This window comes from Scyliorhinus canicula, chromosome 6 (assembly GCF_902713615.1).
Source record: "Scyliorhinus canicula chromosome 6, sScyCan1.1, whole genome shotgun sequence".
In the NCBI taxonomy this organism is placed as follows: domain Eukaryota; kingdom Metazoa; phylum Chordata; class Chondrichthyes; order Carcharhiniformes; family Scyliorhinidae; genus Scyliorhinus; species Scyliorhinus canicula.
The window spans coordinates 40,439,152-40,466,063 of NC_052151.1; the positions used below are offsets into that span (position 1 = coordinate 40,439,152).

The following is a 26,912-nucleotide window of genomic DNA, read 5'->3' on the forward strand; positions in this document are numbered from 1 at the left end:
CTAATCCAGCGGCTGGGATAATAATTGCAGGGACACGAGTTCAAATCCCAATGTAGCAGTTTAAATGTATTTATTTATTTCAAAAAACATATTCCATCAGTTAATGGTGACCATACAGCTACCGGACTGCAGTCCAGTTCACTAATTTCCTTTTGGTATGGAAAACTGCATCCTTACATAGTCTGTTCTCTCTGTGACACCATACCCACAAAAATGTGCTCGACTCTTAACTGCCTAGCATGTAACAGACTGCTATGAAAAAACATAACAAGCATACAACTGGATGGACCACCCAGCATCATTCCCGTCACGTCGACTCGGCAATGTTTTTCTCGCTAACATCTAGGCACTGGGAGAACTACTGACAATTATAGTCACAGAACCAAACCTGTCAATCAGCATCCTCGATCAACATCCCTGGGCATTCCCTGTTCCGCAGGCTGCACAGACACACCAAAGGTGGCAGTGGTATACAGTCAGGAGCAAGCGGTCCTGGGATTTCTCCGCAGTCCCAGTTAGATCTCATGGGATTAGATTAAATATGCCCAGGCCCTGCAAAACCAAAACCTTTTTATAAATATGATCACTGCAGCCAAGCACATTATAACCCCAGCTTTTAACCCTTAAATGGCCAAACATTTAGAATCCAATATTCCTAAAGACCTTCATTCGTCAGTATCTACACTCAGTAACAACACCACTGCCCAAGCTGTCAAAGTCCTGAAGGACATAGTTGCTGGAATAGGCTTGCAGCATGGCACGAGAATCATGGAAAAAGCCTACTTGACCTCACCCTTCCCAATCCACCGGTTGCTGATAAATCTGTCCAGGACAGTATTGGTTGGAATCTCGGCCACTCTTGATTGCACAGATCTTTTGGAAATGAAGTCGATTTTAGCACTACCATGGAGCGAAATGAGATAGATCAAGAACAGATGGTATGCGTTAGGTGCCAAGAGTCATCTTCAGCAGTAGAATTGAATGCCACCCAACCTGTGACATCATGGCCTAGCATGTCCTTCATTCTACCATCGCCATCAAATCGGAGGATCAACACTGGTTTAATGAGGAGTGCATATCAGGAGCAACACCAGGCATCATCTAAAGCTGATGAAGCTACAACATAACTTCCCTTTAAATAATGGAAGCAGCATTGTTACAATCCCAGTTGATGTCACAGAGCGAAAGCCTTCCTCAAGAGATCGGAACTTCTATTTTTCTGTAGAGGATGGATTTGTTTATTGTCACGTATACCGAGGTACAGTGAAAAGTATTTTTCCGTGAGCAGCTCAAACAGATCATTAAGTACATGAAAAGAAAAGAAAATACATAATAGGGCAACACAAGGTACACAATATAAATACATAGACACCAACATCGGGTGAAGCATACAGGAGTGGTCAGTCCATAAGAGGGTCGTTTAGGAGTCTGGTAACAGCGGGGAAGAAACTATTTTTGAGTCTCTTTGTGCATGTTCTCAGACTTATGTATCTCATGCCCGATGGATCAAGGCGTTCTGCGAGTATAGAGTTGATGCACGGTAGCCTTGTGGATAGCACAATTGCTTCACAGCTCCAGGGTCCCAGGTTCGATTCCAGCTTGGGTCACTGTCTGTGTGGAGTCTGCACATCCTCCCCATGTGTGCGTGGGTTTCCTCCGGGTGCTCCGGTTTCCTCCCACAGTCCAAAGATGTGCAGGTTAGGTGGATTGGATAAATTGCCCTTAGTGTCCAAAATTGCCCTTAGTGTTAGGTGGGGTTACTGGGTTATGGGGATAAGGTGGAGGTGTTGACCTTGGGTAGGGTGCTCTTTCCAGGAGCCGGTGCAGACTTGATGGGCTGAATGGCCTCCTTCTGCACTGCAAATTCTATGATATCTGTCCTTCAGTAGGGAGTCAATTTCGCGATGAGCCATAGTTTCTGGTTGGGGAACGTATGTACTGCTTTCTTTGGCATGCAGTCGTCCACACATTTGCTGATGAAGTCTGTGACGGTGGTGGCATACTCATTAAAGTTGGTCATTGAGTTCTTAAATATGGACCAGTCCACTGACTCCAAGCAGTCACATAGATAGATAGATAGATAGAGATAGAGAAATACAGCACAGAACAGGCCCTTCGGCCCACGATGTTACGCCGAACTTTTGTCCTAGGTTAATCATAGAATTTTGGACAATTTTTCATGGCCAATCCACCCAACCTGCACATCTTTGGACTGTGGGAGGAAACCGGAGTACCCGGAGGAAACCCACGCAGTCACGGGGAGGATGTGCAGACTCCACACAGACAGTGACCCAAGTTGAAATCGAACTTGACCCTGGAGCTGTGAAGCAATTGTGCTATCCACAATGCTACCGTGCTGCCCTTAAGAAGTTAACCTACACTCCATTATTCTACCCTAATCCATGTACCTATCCAATAGCCGCTTGAAGGTCCCTAACGTTTCCGACTCAACTACTTCCACAGGCAGTGCATTCCATGCCCCCACTACTCTCTGGGTAAAGAACCTACCTCTGACATCCCCCCTATATCTTCCACCATTTATCTTAAATTTATGTCCCCTTGTAATGGTGTGTTCCACCCGGGGAAAAAGTCTCCGACTGTCTACTCTATCTATTCCCCTAATCATCTTATAAACCTCTATCAAGTCGCCCCTCATCCTTCTCCGTTCTAATGAGAAAAGGCCTAGCACCCTCAACCTTTCCTCGTATGACCTACTCTCCATTCCAGGCAACATCCTGGTAAATCTCCTTTGCACCTTTTCCAAAGCTTCCACATCCTTCCTAAAATGAGGCGACCAGAACTGCACACAGTACTCCAAATGTGGCCTGACCAAGGTTTTGTACAGCTGCATCATCACCTCACGGCTCTTAAATTCAATCCCTCTGCTAATGAACGCTAGCACACCATAGGCCTTCTTCACAGCTCTATCCACTTGAGTGGCAACTTTCAAAGATCTATGAACATAGACCCCAAGATCTCTCTGCTCCTCCACATTGCCAAGAACCCTACCGTTAACCCTGTATTCCGCATTCATATTTGTCCTTCCAAAATGGACAACCTCACACTTGTCAAGGTTAAACTCCATCTGCCACTTCTCAGCCCAGCTCTGCATTCTATCTATGTCTCTTTGAAGCCGACAACAGCCCTCCTCACTATCCACAACTCCACCAATCTTCGTATACATAGGAGCTCTTCTGTTTCCTCGGACCAGCACTGCACAACCTTCTTAGTTGGGTTCTCCCGCTTGAGTTTCTGCTTGTATGCCGGGAGAAGGAGCACTGTCTTATGGTCTGATTTGCCAAAGTGCGGTCGGGGGATGGAACGGTAGACGCCCTTGATTTTTGAGTAGCAGTGGTCAAGAGTATTGTCGCCCCTGGTGGGACAGGAGATGTGCTGTGTGAATTTTGGCAGTACACTCTTGAGGTGTGGCTGCAGAATTGCAGGACTACTGATTAACTTTTAACAAAAGAATAAAACATTTATACACTATAATACACTACTGTTTCACTTGTGCTTGAGGGCTTGGCCATCTGCCTGCCAGGCCCCAAATCTCTGGTCCAGGTCATGGCAGTTTGACACCTCCCAACATAGGGATGCACAGGGCAGCATGGTGATGCAGTGGGTTAGCCCTGCAGCCTCACGGCGCCGAGGTCCCAGGTTCGATCCCGGCTCTGGGTCACTGTCCGTGTGGAGTTTGCACATTCTCCCCGTGTTTGTGTGGGTTTCGCCCCCACAACCCAAAAGATGTGCAGGGTTGGTGGATTGGCCACGCTAAATTGCCCCTTAATTAGAAAAAATGAATTGGGTACTCTAAAAAAAAAAAAAAAAAAAAAAAATTTTTTAACTTAGGGATGCACCTTTTACCCCATATTTTAGCAAATGCTATTTCTCAGGTCACCCCTTCCACTTTGTGGGAGGCTATGCTCGGGGGGTTGGTTATTTCTTACCCAGCCAACAAAAGACATGGAATGTTGGCATTCGGCATCGATTGGAGGTCTGTTTGGCTGATGCTGAGGAGCGGTATAGGAGGGCCTTCAACAAGCAATTGTTGAAGGAAGTTAATGTAGAGAGAGTGGTTCTAGACTCCTTATTGACAGAGCAGGCTGAGAGAAGCTTAAAATTTGTAAGGCAGCAACGATACGAGTTTGGGAATAAGCCGAGGTGGCTGCAGCTATTCGGGAGATTCAGCCGGGCCCAGGGGGCGGATGGTTTTGGGTATGAGTTTTACAGGGAGTTTAAGGATCCGTTTATAGAGTTATTGGTGGGCATATACTGTCACTCTTTTGAGGCAGGGATGGTGCCACCGACACTTTGAGAAGCCACTATATCCCTGATTTTGAAGACAGGTAAAGTTCCAGAGGAATGTCCCTCTTACAGGTTAGTCTCTCTTTTGAATGTAAACTTGAATTTTTTGTCTAAGGTACTAGCAAGACAGCGGGAAGGTATTCTGCTGACAATTATTCAGGAAGCTCAGACTGGGTTTATTTAGGGCAGGTTCTCCAGTGATAATGTGAGGAGATTGTGGAACGTGATTTAGGCTTTCCAGAAGTGGGCTCTAGATTGACTGGTGAACTCCTTCCATGCGGAGAAAGCCTTTGATCAGGTTGAATGGAATTATTTGGTGTACACACTGTGGTGATTTGGGCTGGGTGAGGACTGTGCGAAATAGATTTGGGTGTTGGACCATAGGCCTCTGGCAGCAGTGCTTACTAATGGTTTAGGTGTAAGAATGGTTACTAATGGTTTAGGTGTGAGAATGGTTACTAATGGTTTAGGTGTGAGAATGGTTACTAATGGGTTAGGTGTGAGAATGCTTACCAATGGTTTAGGTGTGAGAATGCTTACTAATGGTTTAGGTGTGAGAATTTTGGATTCCGGAGAGGCACCAGGCAGGGCTGTCCCCTATCACCCTTGTTATTTACGTTGGCCATAGAGCCTTAGGCAAAGACTATTTGACAGGACCCTGTCATATCGGGGCTAAAGTGTGAGGATAAGCAGCACAAGATCACACTTTATGCGGACTGTTTGCTGCTGTTTGTGTTGAAGCTGCATGTCTCAGTTCCCGCTGTTATTAAAGCGGTGGATTGATTTTGTGCCTTTACTGGTCACAAAATTAATTTTACAAAGTTGGCCAATAAAAAGATTTGAAAAAACAATTTTTTTACAAAGTCGGAGACTATGCCAGTGGGAGAGCGGAGGTGTAGACCTCCCCCGCTTTCAAACCCCCCCCCCCACCTTGCTAATCCTGCTAATTTCCCTGAGCAGCACGGTGGCGCAGTGGTTAGCCCTGCTGCCTCACGGCGCCGAGGTCCCAGGTTCGATCCTGGCTCTGGGTCACTGTCCGTGTGGAGTTTGCACATTCTCCCCGTGTTTGCGTGGGTTTCGCCCCCACAACCTAAAGATGTGCTGGCTAGGTGGATTGGCCACGCTAAATTGCCCCTTAATTGGAAAATACGAATTGGAATGTCGAACAAATCTTATAAAAGCAAAATCCTGCTAATTTACCCTTTAGGTGGTTCCATTGGGTTTTAAGTGCCTGAATGTCACAATTATCTCTGTTTAAGGCAGTTGTATGGAACCAATGGCTGGGCAGGATTGCCTTGATTAAATGATTATGTTGCCCAGATTGTTATACCCCTGCAGATGGTGCTAATCTTGCTATCAGCTAGAGTTTCAAAGGAGATCAGTTCATTTATCTGGAATAAGAAGAAGCCTCACCATAAGTTTACTAAGCTCCAGCTCCCAAGGGCTAAGGGCGGGGTTTGGATCCCCTAAACATTAGGCTGTACCTGTAGGGGGCAGCAGGGTAGCATGGTGGTTAGCATAAATGCTTCACAGCTCCAGGGTCCCAGGTTCGATTCCCGGCTGGGTCACTGTCTGTGTGGAGTCTGCACGTCCTCCCCCTGTGTGCGTGGGTTTCCTCCGGGTGCTCCGGTTTCCTCCCACAGTCCAAAGATGTGCGGGTTAGGTAGATTGGCCATGCTAAATTGCCCGTAGTGTCCTAATAAAAGTAAGGTTAAGTGGGGGGGGGGTTGTTGGGTTACGGGTATAGGGTGGATACGTGGGTTTGAGTAGGGAGATCATGGCTCGGCACAACATTGAGGGCCGAAGGGCCTGTTCTGTGCTGTACTGTTCTATGTTCTATGTTCTATGTACCAACTGACGTCTCACCTCAGGTTCATAAGAGATTGGGTTTGGAAGGACCCTCCTTCCATTGCAGACCAATCTCGGCTTACCCTCTGCAGGTGATGTTATTTTATGGAGATGATGGTGATTACATACACTGCATATGGACCTGTGTTATGATTCAATCCAATTAGTCCGGTGTAGTCAGAGAGCTGAATAAGATCATAGAATCTATGGCAAGGAGACAGGACCTTTGGCTCAAACTTGTCCATGCCAACCAAAACGCCCATCGAAGCTAACCCCATTTGCCTATGGAATCATAGAATCTACGGCACGGAGAATCTTTGATAGAGTCTTCAAACTTAATCCTATGTTCCTAATTCTGGGTCTGCCAGATGGGAGAGTCAAAGAATTACTGACAAAAGGCTGTACAATACCGACTTTTGCAGCTCGTAAGAATATTCTTTGCACCTGGATTGGGGGCAAACATCCTTCAATTCAAAACTGGCATAAATTAGTTATGGAATGCTTTCTAATGGAATTCCTGACATCTGTGATCCGTTCTAAATCTGATGCATTCCATAGAGCAGGGGTGGGCAAACTACGGCCCGCAGGCCGCATGCGGCCCGACAAAGGTTTTTATGCGGCCCGCCAATGAGGTGCCCGGAATCATAACCGGCATTTTTGAAAAGCCGCATTTACTTCAGCGGCTTTTCAAAAATGCCGGTTATGATTCCGGGCACCTCATTGGCGGGCTGCATAAAAACGCGCGTAGTGGGGTGGATGAGTGGGGCTGTCTCATTGGTCGGTTTAGTTGGGTGTGCGACCAATAGGAGTCCAGGTTACAAACAATAAGCCTTATTATTGGTCGCACACCCAACTAAACCGACCAATAAGGCCGCCCCACTCATCCACCCCACTACGCGCGTTTTTATCGTTGACTCGGCCAGGCTGTGCTTCTGTCAGTGTTAAGGATCAGCACAAGCAACTTGACACCTGATTTCAACAAACTGGTAAATTACTGCAGTCAGATGCATCATTCTCATTGACATTGTTCTGTTACTTACTGAGTTACTTTGTTTTTCAAATAAATGTGCTTTTTTTTCTTTAAAGACCTTTTATTTTGGCTATTTAAAATATTAATTATTTTACTTAATATACTATGCGGCCCTTTAAAATTGTGAATTTCTGAATGTGGCCCTTGCACGGAAAAGTTTGCCCACCCCTGCCATAGAGTATTGGACCCCATCTTCAATTTATGGGCTTCACCTTGTCTGACTTGCTCCTGTTGGGCTTTCCTTGAGCCATCTTGATCTCGCAATACATCAAGGTGTGCAGCCTGAACTATTAACCTTTCGTACTTGTATGTCCTTATTCCCCTTTCCACCTTAATCTGTTATTAACCGGTTATTAGATTGATCGGGTATCAAAACTGGAAGTACTGGTTCCTTAAGTATACTGTTCGAAATAAATCCTGTCTTGTTTGTTCCCATAATTTAATAAATCTTGCTCTGTACTATACCTGTTTTGCATTATTAATTACTTTCTTTTGATTCTTAGTTTCAATATTTGTAAAAAAAAAATTGAAAAATCAAATAAAGACATATATTAAAAAAAGAACGATTTGGTGGTAAAATGACCAGAAACTTAACAGGACTAGCCACATAAAATCTATGGCGACAAAAGCAGGTCAGGGGCTGGATATTCTGCTGCAAATGCCTCACCAAGGCTTTTCCACTACCTCCAGGGCACACACCAGTAGCAGGATGCAATATTCTCCACATTCCTGGATGGGCGCAGCTCCAAAAACCCTCAGGCAACCCAATGTCATGCAGGACATAGCAACCAGTTTGATTTGCTTCCTGTCCACTACCGGAAACATTCACTCCCTCCACTTGTGACACATTAAGGCTGCACTGTGTACCACCTACAAGACGCACTTCAGAACCTCCCAATCCCACAAGCTACATCTCCAACAAGGAAAAGTGCAACTGATGCATGGGAACACCAGTGCCCCTCCAATACAAATGCCATCCTGACTTAGAAATACATTGCTGCGCATTTAGCATCACTGGGTCAAACTCTTGGAACTCACTACCTAACAGCACCATTGGAGCATCTTTGCAACAAGCAAGCACCTTTTCAAGGACAATTAAAGATGGGGCAATATTTGCTGGCCATGCCGATGACACCGACAGTGCATAAATTGGTACATTTTATAAACTTTAATAACACCATTGCAGTCCCATTCACGGGCATCGCTATGGGCAAGCGGCTTGTAATGGGGCCTCAGCAACCCTTCTATTGCTCCAATTACCAATGATCTATCCCTAAGCTGTTCTGCCTGATCTCATTAACTTTTAGGACTCTGCATCCCAAGGCACCAAACATCAACAACCCAAATCCTAGATATCTTCTCCCTTGCTGCTGTCAGATGCCAGACACCCACCTCTCCTTAACCATATTCAGCCGAAAGTGAGAGCCTCTTCCCCGCCCCCCCCCCCCACCCCCCCTTTCACACACACAAGGGAAATCCTATTGTATCTTGACAATGTGTCCTTGACCTTGCTATGCTGCACTCACGTACTGCAACAAATTATATTTACATAATACCTTTAATGTAATTAAACTTGCCACGGTACTTCATAGTAGCATTAAAAAGTCAGATTTGACACTGAGTCATATAAAGTGACATAGGGGTGCTGGCCAAAAGCTTGATCAAAAGATGTAGGTTTTAAGAAGCAGCTTCAAAGAGGAAAGGCAGGTATAGATAGCTGGAGGGGTTCGAAGCAGGGTATTCCAGAGTTTAAATAACGGAAGGTACGGCCACCACCGATGGAGCAATTTAAATCAGGAACGATCCAGAGGCTGGGATCAGATGAGAGCACAGAGATTCAGGAGGGTTGCAGAGATGGAGAAAATGACAGAGATTGGGAGAGGCGAGGCAGACAGGAATTTGAAAACAAGGATGAGAAATTCAAAATGGAGGTGTTGCTTGGCCAAGGTAGATCAGCGAGAACAGAGGTGATGGATGAATGTGGTGTTTTCAATATGTAATTTACCTTTACCCGCTTTGTAACTTCAAAAAGAATACCTCATTCAGTCAGTTCTGTTGAGCAGAGTCTGTTGGGATCTCTTGTGAAACTGATTAACAGAAATAAAGAAACTCACAACTTTACCATAATGACTAATAAAGCCAGTGGCAACCTACACCCATTGCACCTCCACAAAGTTCAAAACGATAAAGCAATATTGAAGAATCAGAATACGGTATCCTTCGCACAAACATCACACTAAGTAGTTTTGAAGAGTGCTGCTTTCTTTCTACATTACTGCAGTTTAAGATGTTTTACTTTTCCTTCCTCCCATGATGAAGATCTAAAGTTTCATTCAGTGAATTCCACACCATTATTCTAGCGAGTGAAAAGTTCAAATGCTTAATGGACTGAATATATTCAATTTGGACACCATTCAAAAAAGTGTCCAGTTGGGGGAACTTGGGAAAACAATTCAAAAATGTGAGCAGAGATCTCCTGTGGCATACCTCACAATGAACTGGAATATATGCCACTTATTATTAGTTCCACTGATTAAGTCGAAATGTGCTTTTAATTACATGGTATTCTGGGACTAATATTTTGGTGAAAGAGGAGGCCTCTGTTTTCACGAGCAATGGGAAGGGTTCCCCTGGAATTTGGCACCGCTGGAGGGATTGGGTGATTGTCCGGTGCAGCTATTAGTTGTGGCATCAGCAACAGAAGGCTGTACTGCACAATTTCCATTGCACGAGGAACATTTTGGATCGCAGTAAGCACCTCAACATCTCTCCAAAAACAAAACTATATCGGCAAAGGTGCATCTACAATATATTAAAAATTTTACATCTACACACACTTTCAGTCAGGTTTGCCCAATTGCATCCATATAAACTCAGGACACAATAATTTTACCCTCTCATTGATGGTGATATTGCAGCGTCTCTGTTTTGCATTTTTTTGCATTTTGTAAAATAAATGTAGTGTACCCAATTCATTTTTCCAATTAAGGGGCAATTTAGCGTGGCCAATCCACCTACCTTGCACATCTTTGGGTTGTGGGGGTGAGACCCACGCAAACACGGGGAGAATGTGCAAACTCCACACGGACAGTGACCCAGAGCCGGGATCGAACCTGGGACCTCGGCGCCGTGAGGCAGCAGGGCTAACCCACTGCGCCACCGTGCTGCCCCTGTTTTGAATTTTTGACTCCTTCAACCGAGTCTGCAGAGAACCTTCTATTTCTAACCTATTCCACTTCTCTGCTTTCCAAATTGCTACGAGCTTGGATTTCTAACTTTTGATACAAAATCAAATTGTTTTATAAAAATAAGTATAGAATATAAGTATAGAATGTAGCATTTTAAAATGAGAAATAATCTGTGCCAGTGCACTCCGGCCCAAATATTCACAGCCTCTGATCTCACGTTGCCTGGCCAGACAGCACAATGAAAGATCCGATAACGTATTATAATTATATTGGAAATGTATAAGAAAAATATACATCAGTCAATTCAACAGCAGCTATAATATGGAATGGCAGCTTAACACACCAGAGGAGTGCAGAACAATTATGATTGAGACTTACCAACATCTCCATACACATAAAGGCCTTTTGGAGGTTTAGATGTTTCAAAAAACTGCAAACACAACACAAGGAACAGATATTTCAGATGTAATTAAGCAAAATGAAATGCACCATACAATTTTCCAACTATCATTATTTTAATGTTTTGTTGCTCCCAGCCGATTGGCCATGGGAGTTAATTGCTGAGCCAGGGATCTGCAAACACTCGAAGGGACCAAATATGGATTGGAGGATCATGCACATAAAAGACAACCCTATACATATAAATCTGCAAGACCAATAGGAGACAAAGAGCAAGACCACCACGCTGACACCCACACACTCAAGAAAGGTGTTTTGTTATGCTCTTGACGTAGCATAAGCTGCTTCCTTGATGTGCACTCTGACAAAGGAAGGTTCAGATGTGGAGATAGCTTCAACACATTTATTGAACTATTAACAATTCTCCTACTTGGATTCGACTCTACTGTTAATCCTGCTATAGCTACTCAGACTGATGAACCAGTCTGCTACAATCCAGGTGGTGGGTGTGAGGTGTTGAATCAACCCTGTTGTCTGTACTCACTGAGTGTCGCCACTGGAAAGAGGAAGATCATGTGTGCTGCGTCCATTATATATGGGTTGGTGTAATGCCCCCCTGTGGTAGTGTCACCTCTGTATGTATTGTGAATGCCCATTGGCCGTGTTCCATCTTACTGACCTCTTGGATGAATGTCTGTGTGTCATATCTCTTGTGCTCCCTCTAGTGTCTATCTAATCTACGTGTATTTACATTAACCCTTCTGTATTTACAATGATGCATTTCACCACATCTCCTTTTTGTTCGTGTTACATATTTTCTGTACAGTGTTAAAGAAAATTGAACAAAAACAGGTAGATAAGTGATGCTCTGTACAAGTTATGATAACAGTGATCATTAAACACCAAGTCCAAATCATATGCACGAGTCCAAAATTCATTAATTATTATGATCGAGTTTCTTTCTTGTTGGGTTGGTGAGGTGGTGATGTTGATGGTGGCATTGCTTTGTAAACACCATCAGTGTCCCTGTGCGTAAGGAACCAAGAAGTAGTCAAATCACTTTGTTGTCTGATTTGGAGTCATTTTTTTTCCCAATGCTTGTGATAGCGATGTTGGATGGCATCTGTCCTGAAAGCCAGGTTGCCTGTTAGCAGTGCAGCAAACGTGAATTGGGAAGATGTATCGTCCTGCCATGGTATGTCATTGTACTGAGCTGATCAGTAACAGTGTCCCTCATGGGTAGAGTTGTACCATGTCGTACCAGTCGCTGTTCCATTGGTGTCGTTTTTGTCATACTGGTTGTCAACATTGTTGCCTTTGGCACGCGTTGTGTCGTTGTCTTTGATATGGTTATCATAGGTTGTGTTGTGTTGGATGGTTTTGTTCCCCTGTTTGCTGCGCTCAAGGACCACACTCTGTGGATAATACGAGTCCTTCACACAGTTACTCATGTCAGCGTGCATTGTGGCATCTGCTGTTTTCTTGAGCATGCTGTCACTGAGTCCACCGCGCTCCCCGTCTGGAGTCATATCCGGCTTACTTGAATCAGCTTTGGCTTGTGGATGCTCCCCATCTGGAGTCTGGTCTGTTTCACCTGAGTCAGCTTTGGTTTCTTGACGCTCCCCATCCGGAGTCATTGCAGGTTCGCTCGAGTCAGCTGAGGTTTCTTGATGCTCCACGTCAGGAGTGAAAACGTTCAGGAATGCATTTGCTTGTGGAGAGGCTCGAGCGAATGAGGTTTGAAGTAACGTGGTGTCACCGGCGTCACCAGTAGTCCCACAGTGATCGTCGAGTGCCTCTATACATTCTAGCCGAGGTCTGTCACATTGCACATCTTATATGGGAAGTGGGATGCTGTCGGCACTTGTCTCACATACAGTGGGTAGAGTCTCGGTAGCTTCTTGTTGTTCACTTGAGCTGGGTAGACTGTCAGAGTCTTCTTCTTGTGGCTCAAACAATCTGGGTGGACTGTCATAGTCACTTTCTTGTTCACTGGAGCGTGGTAGACTGTCATAGTCTCCTTGCTGTGCACTTGAGCATGGCAGACTGTCATAGTCTTTCTGTTGTTCACTTGCATCGTCAGCTGCTGGTTGCTCAGAGGATGTTGCTAGACCCTCATGGTCTTGTTCATGCAAGGACTGTGCTCTGAAGCCTTGCATTGCTTCTATCGTGGAGGCTGTCCATGAGCTCGTTGTGGAGGCTTGTGACACTGGAGTCACTTTCTGTGTGGAGACATGCAGTTGTCTCGCTGTGGAGTCTTTCATCGCTTTCTGGACTCGTGATGCCCAAAAGAAGAAATCAAGATCGGAGTCATAGTCTTCAAGGACTGTATCATCTCTTTGGGCGATGCTAACTGCTTGATGCAGGGTTCTGCGGAGGTTACTTTCAGCTACTGGTCGAAGTTCAGGCATTGTGCTGTCAGGTGAAAGAATCTGGTTTTATGGCTTAAAAATTTTTTTTTCTTGTTTTGGGACATTTCTCCTTTAAGTGGGCGTGGTCTGGGGTCTCTGATGTCACGAAGCGTGTGACGTAGTGCATAGGAAGCGATTGCGCATGTGCAGATCGCTGCTCCTTTACTTTGCGCATTTCTCTCAACTGCGCATGTGCGGAGCCTTTTTCAAGATGGCCGCCGATCAAAATTGTCGTTCTTTGCTCCGGGACCTCGGCCTCGTGGTGAGTATTGGCGCCTCTCTTACCGTTGGTTTGTTTGTATTTTCCTCGCAGTATTGTTCGAATTTGTCCAGGACTGCCTGGAAGTCGCTCCTGTTTTGCCCTTTGGAGAACTTGAATGTTTTGAAGATTTCTTCTGCGCTGGCATCGGCGATGGTGAACAGAAGCTTTCAGCATCGGCCACGTCTTGTAGGTCGGCTGCTACCAGGAAGATCTCAAACCTTTGCCTGAATGCACGCCAGTTTTCACTGAGATTGCTGTGGCACCTGAGCCGCTGTGGAACCGGAATCTCAATCGTGTTGCCTGGGTGTCACTGTTTGCCGAGTTGTAACTATATGGATTTAAACAGTCACTCACTGGTACCATATCTTGTTATGCTCTTGACGTAGCATAAGCTGCTTCCTTGATGTGCACTCTGACAAAGGAAGGTTCAGACGTGGAGATAGCTTCAACACATTTATTGAACTATTAACAATTCTCCTACTTGGATTCGACTCTCCTGTTAATCCTGCTATAGCTACTCAGACTGACAAACCAGTCTGCTACAATCCAGGTGGTGGGTGTGATGTGTTTCAAATCAACCCTGTGTACACACCGAGTGTCTCCACTGGAAAGAGGAAGATCATGTGTGCTGTGTCCTTTATATATGGGTTGGTGTAATGCCTCCCCTGTGGTTGTGTCACCTCTGTGTGTATCGTGAATGCCCATTGGCCGTGTTCTATCTTACTGGACTATTGGAGGAATGTCTGTGCGTCATGCCTCTGGTGCTCCCTCTAGTGTCTAGCTAGTCTACGTGTATTTGCATTAACCCCTTGTGTATTTACAGTGATGCATATCACCACAAATGGAAGATGCTTTTAGAGAGTGGCTGTGAGGTGTGGGGAGGGAGAAGTAGAAAAAGCAGGAATGGGGAAGAAGAATGGATTGGCATGAGTGTGTGTCGGTGTGTGGATTGGCATGCGTGTGTCTGTGTGCGGGGGACAAATTAGTGTGCGTGTGTGTTGGGGAGGGGAAGAGAGTTAGCGACCGTGTGCTCATGTGTTGAGGTGTTGCCATGCGTGTTTGTGTGTGGTGCGGTGCATGGGTGTGTGTGTGTGTGTGTGTGTGTGTGTGTGTGTGTGTGTGTGTGTGCGCGCGCGCGCGAGCGTATGTGCGCATGGCAGTGTATGTTCCCATGTGCAGAGGGCGCAGAATGCGTCTGTACATGTGCGTGTGTGGCAGGGCACGTGTGTTTGTGTGCGTGTGTGCAGCGCGAGGGGTGTATATTTTGGGCACTGCACGTGGTGCATGTGTGTGTGGCGGGGTGTGCGCGCATGCGGCGGGGGGTTTTGTGTGTGTGTGGTGTGGGGGGTGATGTGTTTGCGTGTGTGTTATGGGAGAGTGATGTGTGTGTGGAGAGGGGGGGGATGTGTGGAAGAAGGAACTGAGGGCACTGTTGCTCAGTTTGCAGATGATACAAAGATATGCAGAGTGACACGTAGCATTGAGGAAGTAGGAGTGGCTGCAAAAGGACTTGGACAGGCTAGGAGAGTGGGAAAAGTGGCAGATGGAATACAATGTGGAAAAGTGTGAGGTTATGCATTTTGGTAGGACGAATGGAGGCATAAACTATTTTCTAAATGGGAAAGGCTTATGAAATCAGAAGCACAAAGGGATTTAGGAGTCCTAGTTCAAGATTCTCTTAAGGTTAACGTGCAGGTTCAGTCAGCAGTTACGAAGGCAGATGTAATGTTAGCGTTCGTTTTTTAAAAAATAAATATTTTTATTCTCCTTTTTCACATTTTCAGCCAAATTTAAACCCACAACAAACAATCAACAATAACAAATACAATGTCAAAGCCCTGGTCAACAGCCCTGGTTGTACTTTCGCCAACACCTTTGCGTCCACATTCAAGTGATATGGGGCTATACGACCCTTATACTCCCAGTAAGCCCCCAAACAGCCCCCAACAGTTTAAATACAAACATCAAAGAAAAGGAATTAGGAATCCACCATCCACCCAGACAGTCTCCAACAACGCACACAGTCTAAACCCCCGCCCCCATGCCAATGACCCCCCACACTCATGTTCGATGTCATCCAATTCTTGAAAGTGCATAATAAACAACGCCCATGAATTGTAGAACCCTTGCAACCTTCCCCTCAACTCAAACTTCACATTCTCAAGTGTTAAAAACTGCAACAGATCTCCACCCCGCCACGCTAGGGCACAGGGTGGAGAGACTGACCTCCACCCCAACAGGATCTGCCTTCGGGCGATCGATGAGGCGAAGGCTAAAACATCTGCCTCCGCGTCCACTTCAAACCCCGGCCGATCCAATACCCTGAATATGGCCTCCAGAGGACCCGGCTCAAGCCTCACATGTACCAGCTTCGTAATTACCCTGAATACCTCCCTCTAAAACCCCCCCCAAGCTTTGGACAAGACCAAAACATATATGAACGTGGTTTGCTCCCCCCGCCCTCCATCAATGCTCACAAACATCCTCTACCCACTCAAAGAGTCAGCTCATCCTCGCCCTTGTGAAACGCACCTTATACACCACCTTCAGTTGTATCACCCGAACCTCGTACACAAAGTTGAAGCATTTACCCTCGGAGCACCACACACCACAACCCGTCCTCCATGCTCTCTCCCAACACTTCCTCCCACTTTGCCTTAATCCCCGTCAGCGGTGCCTTCTCTTCTCCGGAATCACATCATAAATCGGCGACACCATTCCCGTCTCCATTCCCCCTGTCGTCAGCACCTCCACCAACAGTGTGGAGGCCGGCACCACCGGAAAGCTCTATCTCCTTAGTGAAATTCCGGACCTGCATACCCCTAAACATTTCCCCCTGCTCCAGCCCATACTTTGCTCCCACCTCCTTTAATCCTGCAAACTAGCTCCGCAGAAACAAATCCTTTAGTGCCAAAACTCCCTTCTTCTCCCAACTCCAAAAACTCCCATCCCACTTCCCTGGCTCAAATCCGTGATTCCCCCGAATTGGCATTTCCCTTGGCCCAACCCCCAGCCTAAAGTGCTGGCCCAACTGCGTCCAGATTTCCAATGTCGCGACTACTACCGGACTCCCTGAGTATTTCCCCAGCGCCATCGGGAGCGACGTTGTTGCCGACACCTTCAGCCCCAATCCACTGCACAGACTCTTCTCCATCCTGACACACTGGGAGTCCCTCCCACCCCCCTGACTGCCGTCCGCTCTGCAACAGCATCTTACTGATCCTAGCCACCGTCCGTCCCCCCCCCCCCAAATATAAACAATATAAACGAGGTAATCATCTTTTCAACCTCCTTGAAAAATGCCTCTGGCAGAAAGATCGGCAGCCACTGAAAAATAAACAAAAATCGCAGCAACACGTTCATTTTAATTGCCTGTACCCGACCTGCTAGTGACAGTGGAGATCCTCCCACCTTGTCAAATCTGCTTTCACCCTCCCTGCCAAACTAGTCATGTTACCCCGACAGAGACCCCCCCAATCCCATGCCACCTGCACCCCCAGTTATCTAAAGTGAGTCCCCGCCCTACGGAATGGTACCCCCCCCCCCCCACGGAATGGTACCCCCCCCCCCCCCCCCCCCCCCCCGGCCGAGACACCACAAAATATTCACTTCACTCGAAATTAAGTTTATATCCCAAAAAAGACCGACACACCCAATATGCCCCATCGACCCACTCGGTTCAGATAAATACAACAGCAAGCTGTCCGCATACAAAGATACCCTATGCTCTTCCCTCCCACGCCCCCCCCACATCCCACCCCCCCCACATCCCACCCACCCCCCCACATCCCACCCACCCCCCCACATCCCACCCCACCCCCCAACACTATCCTTGTCCGCACCTCCAAATTTAACACAATGGCCAATGGCTCAATCGCAAGTGCAAACAACAGGGGGGACATAGGTCATCCCTGCCTGGTCCCACGGTGCAGGGCAAAATATTTTGAATTCATGTTATTCGTGCGGACACCCTCGGCTTCCTGTACAGAAGCCTTACCCAATCTACAAATCATGGCCCAATCCCAAACCCCTCCAAAACTGCCATCAAATGCCCCCACTCTACTCTGTCAAATGCCTTCTCGGCAACCACCTGTCTCCCTCCCACCGCCGGTGCCATAACCACATTCAATACCCTCCTAATGTTCGAAAAGAGCTGCCTCCCCTTCACAAACCCAGTCTGATCTTCGCCTATCACCTTCGGGAGGCACTCCTCCAACCTACCCGCCAGTACTTTCGCCAACACCTTTGCATCCACATTCAAGTGATATGGGGCTATACGACCCTTATCCATCTTGAGCAACAGGGAGATCGATGCCTGCCGCAAAGTCTGTGGCAACATCCCCTTCCCTATACCTCCTCAAACATCCCCACCATGCGCGGCACCAACTTATCTTTAAATTTCTTGTAATACTCCACCGGAAACCCATCTGGCCCTGCGACCTTCCTCCCAATCGCATCTTTTATCTCCTGCTCCACTGTCGCCACCTCCAGTATGCCCCTATCCCCCTCCCCCAACCTCGGGTATTCCAAACAATCCAGGAATTCCTGCATCCCCTGAATCCTCCCTAGATGGCTCCGACCTATGCAATCTCTCGTAAAACTCATCAAAAAACCCTATTAATCTGATCTGGAGCCACCACCAACTTCCCTGCCCTATCCCGCACCTGAACAATTTCCCTCACCGCTGCCTCCCTCCGAAGCTGGCCTGCCAACATGCGCCCTGCCTCCTCTCCATATTCGTAAACTGCTCCCCTTGCCCGCCTCAATTGGCGCACCGCCTTCCTTGTGGACAGCCGGTCAAAACTTGTCTGCAACTCCTTCCTCTTTACCAGCTTCGCTGGATCTCAGTCTTCTGCATAACTCCTGTCTACCTCCAGCGTCTCGTTTATTACCCTTTGTCACTCCACCCTCTCCTCCTTATCCACCTTTGCTTTAAACAAGATCACCTCTCACCTCACCACGACCTTTAGAGCTTCCCATACCACCGCCTGTGAAACCTCCCCCATACAATTAAACCCCACATAAGAACATAAGAACACAAGAACTAGGAGCAGGAGTAGGCCATCTGGCCCCTCGAACCTGCTCCGCCATTCAATAAGATCATGGCTGATCTTTTGTGGACTCAGCTCCACTTTCCGGCCCGAACACCATAACCCTTAATCCCTTTATTCTTCAAAAAACTATCTATCTTTACATTAAAAACATTTAATGAAGGAGCCTCAACTGCTTCACTGGGCAAGGAATTCCATAGATTCACAACCCTTTGGGTGAAGAAGGTCCTCCTAAACTCAGTCCTAAATCTACTTCCCCTTATTTTGAGGCTATGTCCCCTAGTTCTGCTTTCACCCGCCAGTGGAAACAACCTGCCCGCATCTATCCTATCTATTCCCTTCATAATTTTAAATGTTTCTATAAGATCCCCCCTCATCCTTCTAAATTCCAATGAGTACAGTCCCAGTCTACTCAACCTCTCCTCATAATCCAACGCCTTCAGCTCTGGGATTACCCTCGTGAATCTCCTCTGCACACCCTCCAGTGCCAGTATGTCCTTTCTCAAGTAAGGAGACCAAAACTGAACACAATACTCCAGGTGTGGCCTCACTAACACCTTATACAATTACAACATAACCTCCCTAGTCTTAAACTCCATCCCTCTAGCAATGAAGGACAAAATTCCATTTGCCTTCTTAATCACAAATAGATAACCTCACATTTGTCAACATTGTAATTAAGGGCAGCACGGTAGCATGGTGGTTAGCATAAATGCTTCACAGCTCCAGGGTCCCAGGTTCGATTCCCGGCTGGGTCACTGTCTGTGCGGAGTCTGCACGTCCTCCCCGTGTGTGCGTGGGTTTCCTCCGGGTGCTCCGGTTTCCTCCCACAGTCTAAAGATGTGCGGGTTAGGTGGATTGGCCATGCTAAATTGCCCGTAGTGTCCTAAAAAGTAAGGTTAAGGGGGGGGGGTTGTTGGGTTACGGGTATAGGGTGGATACGTGGGTTTGAGTAGGGTGATCATTGCTCGGCACAACATCGAGGGCCGAAGGGCCTGTTCTGTGCTGTACTGTTCTATGTTCTATGTATCCCATCCGCCAGACCCTAGCCCATTCACTTAACCTATCCAAATCCCTCTGCAGACTTCCAGTATCCTCTGCACTTTTTGCTTTACCACTCATCTTAGTGTCATCTGCAAACTTGGACACATTGCCCTTTGTCCTCAACTCCAAATCATCTATGTAAATTGTGAACAATTGTGGGCCCAACACGGATCCCTGAGGGACACCACTAGCTACTGATTGCCAACCAGAGAAACACTCATTAATCCCCACTCTTTGCTTTCTATTAATTAACCAATCCTCTATCCCCCCCCCCCCCCCACCCACCCACCCTCCTCCAACACCATATCCATCCAATCAGGCACATGACCCAATATCGCAATTGCTGAGTATTCCAACCCTTAGCCCCTGCCAACTGCGCCTACCACACCACAAAAAAAGTCAATTTGCGAATAAACCTTGTGGACCGAGGAGAAAAAAAAAAGAGTTCTCCCGTTCCCCCGGTGCAGAAACCTCCAAGGGTCCACCCCCCCCCCCCCCCCATTAGTCCAACCAACGCCTTCGCGCCCCCCCCCCCCCCCCGGACAGGACAAGAGAGTGCGGCCACGACTTGTCCAATCTCAGCTCCTGCACCAGGTTCCAGTCCCCACCCACTATCAATTTGTGTCAATCCAAGTCAGGAATGGCCCCAACACACCACCTTCACAAATCCTACATAATCCCAGTTGGGACGATACACACTTACCAGCACAGTCAGCCTCTCCTCCAACGCCCCTGTCACTATCACATACCCGACTCCCTGGTCCACAACCACTTTCTCCATCTGGACCTGCTAACCAGGATCACTACCTCTCGAGCCCTACCATTAAATCCCGAATGAAACACCAGCCCTTCCCAAGCCTCAGCTGGTCCTTCATCCTCAAGTGAGTCTCCTGCAGAATCGCCATAATGGCCTTCAAACCTTTAAGATGCGCCAGCACCCTTGTTCTCTTGTCTGGGCCACCCAACCTCCTCACGTTCCACGTAGCTATCCTAGCCGGGGGTCTCTCACCAACCCCCCCGTCTTATCCACCATCATCACAACATCGAGCCCAGCGCCATGAGTCTGACCAGCCCCCATCCATTGTTAAGATCGAATCCCGTGCCAGAATCTCCCCCTGCACTTCCTCTCAAAAAACCCTCACCCAGTATCGATCCCCTCCCCCCACCTTTCACACCCTTAGGCCCATCAAAACCTGCTCACCAGGCTCCAATGACCGCACCCCTCTCCCCACCTCACCTCCGTTCACTTAGCCGACTTAAGTTATCGAGCACAGGGCCCCCACTCAAGGCTTTCCTTCCTGTCCCAGGAAAAAAAAACATCAAACCCAAACAGCTCAATAAAATATCAAACTGGCGCAACAAAGAATGACAATCAAAAAACATAAACCCTATAACAGCGTGAAGGAAATAAAGAGCAAGGTAGATCAAAAGAAACGCTTTAAAATATTTATACACACTCCCAATTCCCCATTCACAGTCCACAACCCCTCTTCAATTCCAGTCTTCACTTCTGTCCCAGGCCTTCTTCCTTCACGAACGCCTCCACAGCCTCGAAGTAGAAATCTCTGGCGTTGTAGGTCACCCTCAGCTTCGCTGGAAACACCACACTAAACCTCACCCCACTGTTGTATAATGCCGTCTTAACTCGGCCGAAAGCCACTCGCTTCTTTACCAGCTTCACCGTCAAGTCCTGGTAAATGGAAACTCCAGCATCAGCCCACTGCACTTCCCGCTTCTGCTTCACCCAGTTCAACAGCTTCTCCTTCATGTGATATTTGTGAAAGCAGATGCTCACTAACCTTGGTGGCTCATTTAACTTTGGCTTCGGCCTCAGCGACCGATGAGCTCAATGCAGTTCATACCAGGAGGGCTCCTCACCCTCCCCCATCAATTCCACCAACATCTTGGCAAAGTACTCAGTCAGCCTCGAGCCCTCTACCCCTTCGGGCAAGTCCACAATCCTCACATTTTGCCACCTCGAGCGATTCTCCAGGTCCTCCAGCTTTGCTCGAAGCCCCTAATTGGCATCGACCACCCTCCGCAGCTCATCCCCCATCAAAGGTGAGCTGATCGCTGTGCTGCGACATGGCCTCCTCCACTCCCTTCATCCTCTCTCTCTGCTCTCTCACCTCGGCCGATTTCTTCACCATAGCTACTCTCACTGGGGCGACTGCCTCCTCCACCAACGTCTTCAATGCCACCGCCATCTCCTTCCTCAACCCCTCCATGTGCTTCACAAACTGCTTCTCCAGCTCCAAAGACATCACCTGTCATCCTCTCTGCTGTGAGCAGTGCGGCCCCACCCGGCAGCCCAGTCTCCGCCATCTTGCTAGCCCCCTGGCTGGCCCTCTCACTCGATGGTGAACACTCACTCCCTCCCTTCTTCATGGCTGTTTTTCTGAATCCTTTTGACACCCTTTGCCTTCCTTGCCGCCACCGAAGTGTCGTAATGTTAGCATTCATGCTGAGCGGATAGAATGCAGGGATGTACCTCTGACGATGTGTAAAGCTTTGGTCAGACCCCGTTTGAAGCATTGTGAGTGGTTTGCCCCGTATCTAAGGAAGGATGTGCTGGCCTTGGAAAGGGTCCAGAGGAGGTTCACAAGAATGATCCCTAGACTGAGGAGCTCGTCTTATGAGGAACGGTTGAGGACTCTGGGTCTGTACTCTTTGGAGTTTAGAAGGATGAGGAGGGGGGGATCTTATTGAAACTTACAGAATACTGCAAGGCCTGGATAAAGTGGACGTGGAGAGGATGTTTCCACTTGTAGGAAAAACTAAAACTCCGAGGCAACAGCGTCAGACTGAAGGAATGATCCTTTAAAACTGAGCTGAGAAGAAATTTCTTCAACCAGCAGGTGATGCATCTGTGGAACTCATTGCCGTAGATGGCTGTGGAGGCCAAATTGCTGAGTGCCTTTCAGACAGAGAAATAATAAGGGGATCGGGGTTATGGGGAGAAGGCAGGAGAATGGGGATGAGAAACGCATCAGTCATAATTGAATGGCGGCGCAGACTCAATGGGACGAATGGAGTAATTCTGCTCCTATGTCTTATGGGTGTGGTGGGGTGGGCTGTGTTTGCGTGGGGTGTGTATGGGTGGGGTGGGGGGTGTGAATGGGTGGGGTTGGGGATGTGATGGTGTTGGTGTGAGTGTGCGCTGGGGAGTGGGAGAGTGTAAGTTGTGGAGTTGTTCACGTGTGTGCGTGTGTGTGGGGGGGGGGCGGAGCGCGTGTGTGTGTGGCGGGGCTTGTGTTTGTGTGGGGGAGGGGATGCCACGTGCATGTGTGGGTCGGTGGAGTTTGGCTGTTGTGTATTTGTATAATGCATTTTGATGACAACAAGCTCTAATCCCAGGAGAGAGCCAGAGAGACTGACAGCATTCAAACAAATCAGTTCTAGTGTCAGATGAGTGAATCATGAGCCTGCAAGTTAATTCAACATGCATTTGTTAAGACAATATAAACAAGGCTGTAAACAGCACATAACCAATTAGTTAGCACAGAGCAAAAATGTCCAACAAAAGCAACTTATATTTATGTCATTAATATGGCCAAATTTTCAAATGTTTATCAGAGTGATCAAATAAAATTAGACACCAAGTCACAGGGCCTCATCAAAAGGTTGCTGAAGTTGGTGAGTTTTATGGAATGTCATTTAAAAGAGAATGGTCAGGTAGAGAGAACAGTTAAGGATGGCATTCCGCAGCTTGGGGCCTCGGCAGCTGAGGGCGTGGCCATCAATGGTGGAGTGATGTTTCAAAAACCGAGGGGTGAGCCTATGGAGAGTTTTGAAAACAAGGTTGACAATTTTAAAATTGACGGGTTGCCAAACCAGGAGCCAAGGTAGGTCAATGAACACAGTGGCAAACTCCAGCTACTCTTACTCAGCTCAATTAAATTGTTGCTGTATACCATCGCAAAGATCCCGGAACCAAGCCCTCAAACTATGTCACGATAGCCTGGGCTGGAGCACGGTCAATTCCAGCCCTACTTGACCTGGAGTCGCAACACAGGTAAATTGGATGTTATTTAAAATAACCAAGGTCCTTGGTTGATCACAATAAACTGCAGTCACCAGGTTTGTAACTTCAACACAAATAACCTTTTGTGTACAGTATTAGAATTAAACGGGTTTTCTTCGGTGATCCCTTGCCCACCTAAGGAGCTCCGTGTTACCGGTCATGGGTTCTGTGGGCTCCTGCTTGGCTAATGAGCCCATTCCTCGAGCCACATCTTTGACCTTGGCAGGTGTTGCCGGGAGGTGGGTTCAGTCCTTGCACTAAACTGCTGGTATTCCTTTCTCAGGCTCCTTATTGATTGGATTGGATTTGTTTATTGTCACGTGTACTGAGGTACAGTGAAAAGTATTTTTCTGCGAGCAGCTCAAACAGATCATTTAGTACAGGAAAAGGAATTAAAATAAAAAGAAAATACATTATCGGGCAAAACAAGGTACACAATGTAAATACATAGACACCGACATTGGGTGAAGCATGCAGAGGTGTAGTATTAATCAGGTCAATCCATAAGAGGGTCATTTAGGAGTCTGGTGACAGTGGGGAAGAAGCTGTTTTGGAATCTGTTTGTGCGTGTTCTCAGACTTTTGTAGCTCCTGCCCGATGGAAGAAGTTGGAAGACTGAGTAAGCCGGGTGGGAGGGGTCTTTGATTATGCTGCCCGTTTTCCCACGGCAGCGGGAGGTGTAGATGGAGTCAATGGATGGGAGGCAGGTTTATGTGATGGACTGCGCTGTGTTCACGACTCTCTGCAGCAGTTGCACAGGCTGTGATGTAGCCAGATAGGATGCTTTCTATGGTGCATCTGGAAAGGTTTCCAGGCCTCCTCCTGCCTTCAGATTTCCTCGAAGAATTGTGTCCCTTCAATCAGGAGGTTCCTCCAAGAAGATGCCCCGGTCATTGACGTCGATGTTGCATTTCTTGAAGTAAGCCTTCAGGATGTCTTTGATATGTTTCCTTTGTCCTCCTCTTGTTTGGAAGCCAGCCTTGAGCTGGGAAAAGAAGATTTGCTTTGACAGTCTGAAGTCTGATATCCTAAGCACATAGCAGGCCCAATGGAGTTGGTTTCGGATGATCACCGCCTCGATATTGGTGCTCTTGGCTCTCTCAAGATGCTGATGTTAGTGCGCCTGTCCTCCCTGTTAGCTTCTTTCTGCTGTTGAATAAAGAGTCAAAAGTTCTGCTCCTTTTCACAAACACCTTTATTTTCCTTGAACACACGATACAAAACTATTATCACCACATCACATGCCCCATGAGCACCTGCAACCCCATTACATATCAGTGTCAATTATTGGATACTTAACATCAATGAGACATCTAATTGGAATGTCTCTTAACCCATTCCTTAGCAGTCTCCCAATAATTTGGTAAATATTGGTTTCCCCCGAAAAAACAAAATTACAAGAAACTCAAAAACATACTCAATTCCTCCCCTTTTCTGGGGAAGGGGGGGAAATTCACACAAACAGGCACCCTTCAACAATAATAATAATAATAAATAATCGCTTATTGTCACAGGTAGGCTTCAACAAAGTTAATGTGAAAAGCCCCTGGTTGCCACATTCCAGTGCCTGTTCCGGGAGGCTGGTACAGGAATTGAACCCGCGCTGCTGGCACTGTTCTGCTTTACAAGCCAGCCGTTTAGCCCACTGTGCTAAACCAGCCCCGATACTCATTAATATACAAAGGTTTCTGTGAACTAGCCCCTCTTTTCGTAAAACAATCGGACAATTGATAGCTACTGTCGACACATTTAATTTTTGCTATCTCCCCTCTGTCCAACATCTGCCTCAAACTTGCGATGTCGATCCTTAACATATTCTCATTCACACTTTTTGTAGAGTGCACATTTGCCCACAGGGATTTATTGTCAATGTGACGCTCAATGGATATGTTCCCCAAATCCCCTAATCCCAAGATGTGGTTAGCATAAATGCTTCACAGCTCCAGGGTCAGAAGGTTCGGTTCCCGGCTGGGTCACTGTTTGTGCGGAGCCTGCACGTCCTCCCCGTGCGGTTTCCTCCCACACTCCAAAGATGTGCGGGTTAGGTGGATTGGCCATGCTAAATTGCCCGTAGTGTCCTAAAAAGTAGGGTTAAGGGGGGGGGGGGGTTTGTTGGGTTACGGGTATAGGGTGGATACATGGGTTTGAGTAGGGTGATCATTGCTCGGCACAACATCGAGGGCCGAAGGGCCTGTTCTGTGCTGTACTGTTCTATGTTCTATGTCTGTCAATATCTGGGATATATAAAAGGCCATAGCCACCGCCTCTCCAAGGCTTAACATTTCAGCGGCCAAAGTGCTTTTGACCACTCTCCTTATTTTCTTTATTTCCCACACAAGAGGGCAACATTTACCATTGTTCCCCAAAAGGAAAATTATAAACCCTCTTGATCTTGAAACCCCACAACATAAATTTGCATAGGACGCCTCACCTAAATTTGCATAGGACGCCTCACTACAAACTATGAGTTTCAAGTACCTAAGATCACCTAAAACCGGGAACCTCAAAACACACTCCTGCACTTTTAGTTTGACCAACGCTTTATTTGTTCTCATTGGGTCTTCCCTTTAAGGATCATTCATTTTAGTACTCAATTCCAAGACATCAAAATAACGTCCGGTCTAGTCGGTCTACCTAACCAATTCAGTTGCCCAATGTAACTACGCAGTTGCTCTTTTTCCATCTTTGAAACCACTGCACCTTTTTGTAAAATCCGACCACGACTAATTGCTATTGGGCTGATGCTCTCCAAATAAGATTGCTGACATAAAGTAGCACCTAACTTAGTCTGTCCAATTTCCAGTCCAATAGATTTAAATGCAGCAGAAGCCTGACTTCCAATCCCGAATTCTTTCCTCAACCCAGAGATTACAATAGCTTCGAAATCACTAGAAGATCCACCCCACAAGAAATTATCAGCATGCATCATAAAGATATCAGAAAGATTTCCTTTATAGTGCCAGTAAAACAGTGCCAGACCCGCTTTCAACTGGCAACAGCCGACCTTTAACAAAACTGACCTTACCGAAAAAAAACGACTCTAGCCACATCATTTAATCCATGTACACATTTGTTCAAATTCCAGAGTACCCCTTCGGTGTTGACTGCCTCTTTAGGACAGAGAAAAATGTCTTTCTGAAGCTGATGCCCCTGCAACAAGGCAGATTTAATATCTATAGAATTGCATTCCCATGCCTTTGTGGCTAATAGAGCCAAGAAGACCTTTAAAATAACCTTTCCTGCCGGAGGTGAATCTACCCTTAAATCCTGATCTTCTAAGTTTTCTTCAAATCCCTTTGCCACAAGCCTGGCCTTTGCATTACAAGTTCCATCCGGAAGAACCTTTTCCA

At 47.0% G+C, this 26,912-nt stretch overlaps 1 protein-coding gene across 3 annotated transcripts in view; it reads right to left on the reverse strand.

Moving 5' to 3' along the window:
* afg1lb (AFG1 like ATPase b) overlaps window positions 1-26,912 on the reverse strand; it is a 223,421-nt gene that overhangs the window by 143,405 nt on the left and 53,104 nt on the right. For 2 of the 3 annotated variants that reach the window (XM_038799216.1, XM_038799213.1), the window contains one exon: window positions 10,750-10,801. The exons of the other annotated variant lie outside the window; for it this stretch is intronic. In XM_038799216.1, coding sequence (XP_038655144.1) covers window positions 10,750-10,801 — 52 coding nt within the window. The remainder of the gene's footprint in view (window positions 1-10,749; window positions 10,802-26,912) is intronic. 3 annotated transcript variants of the gene reach the window in all.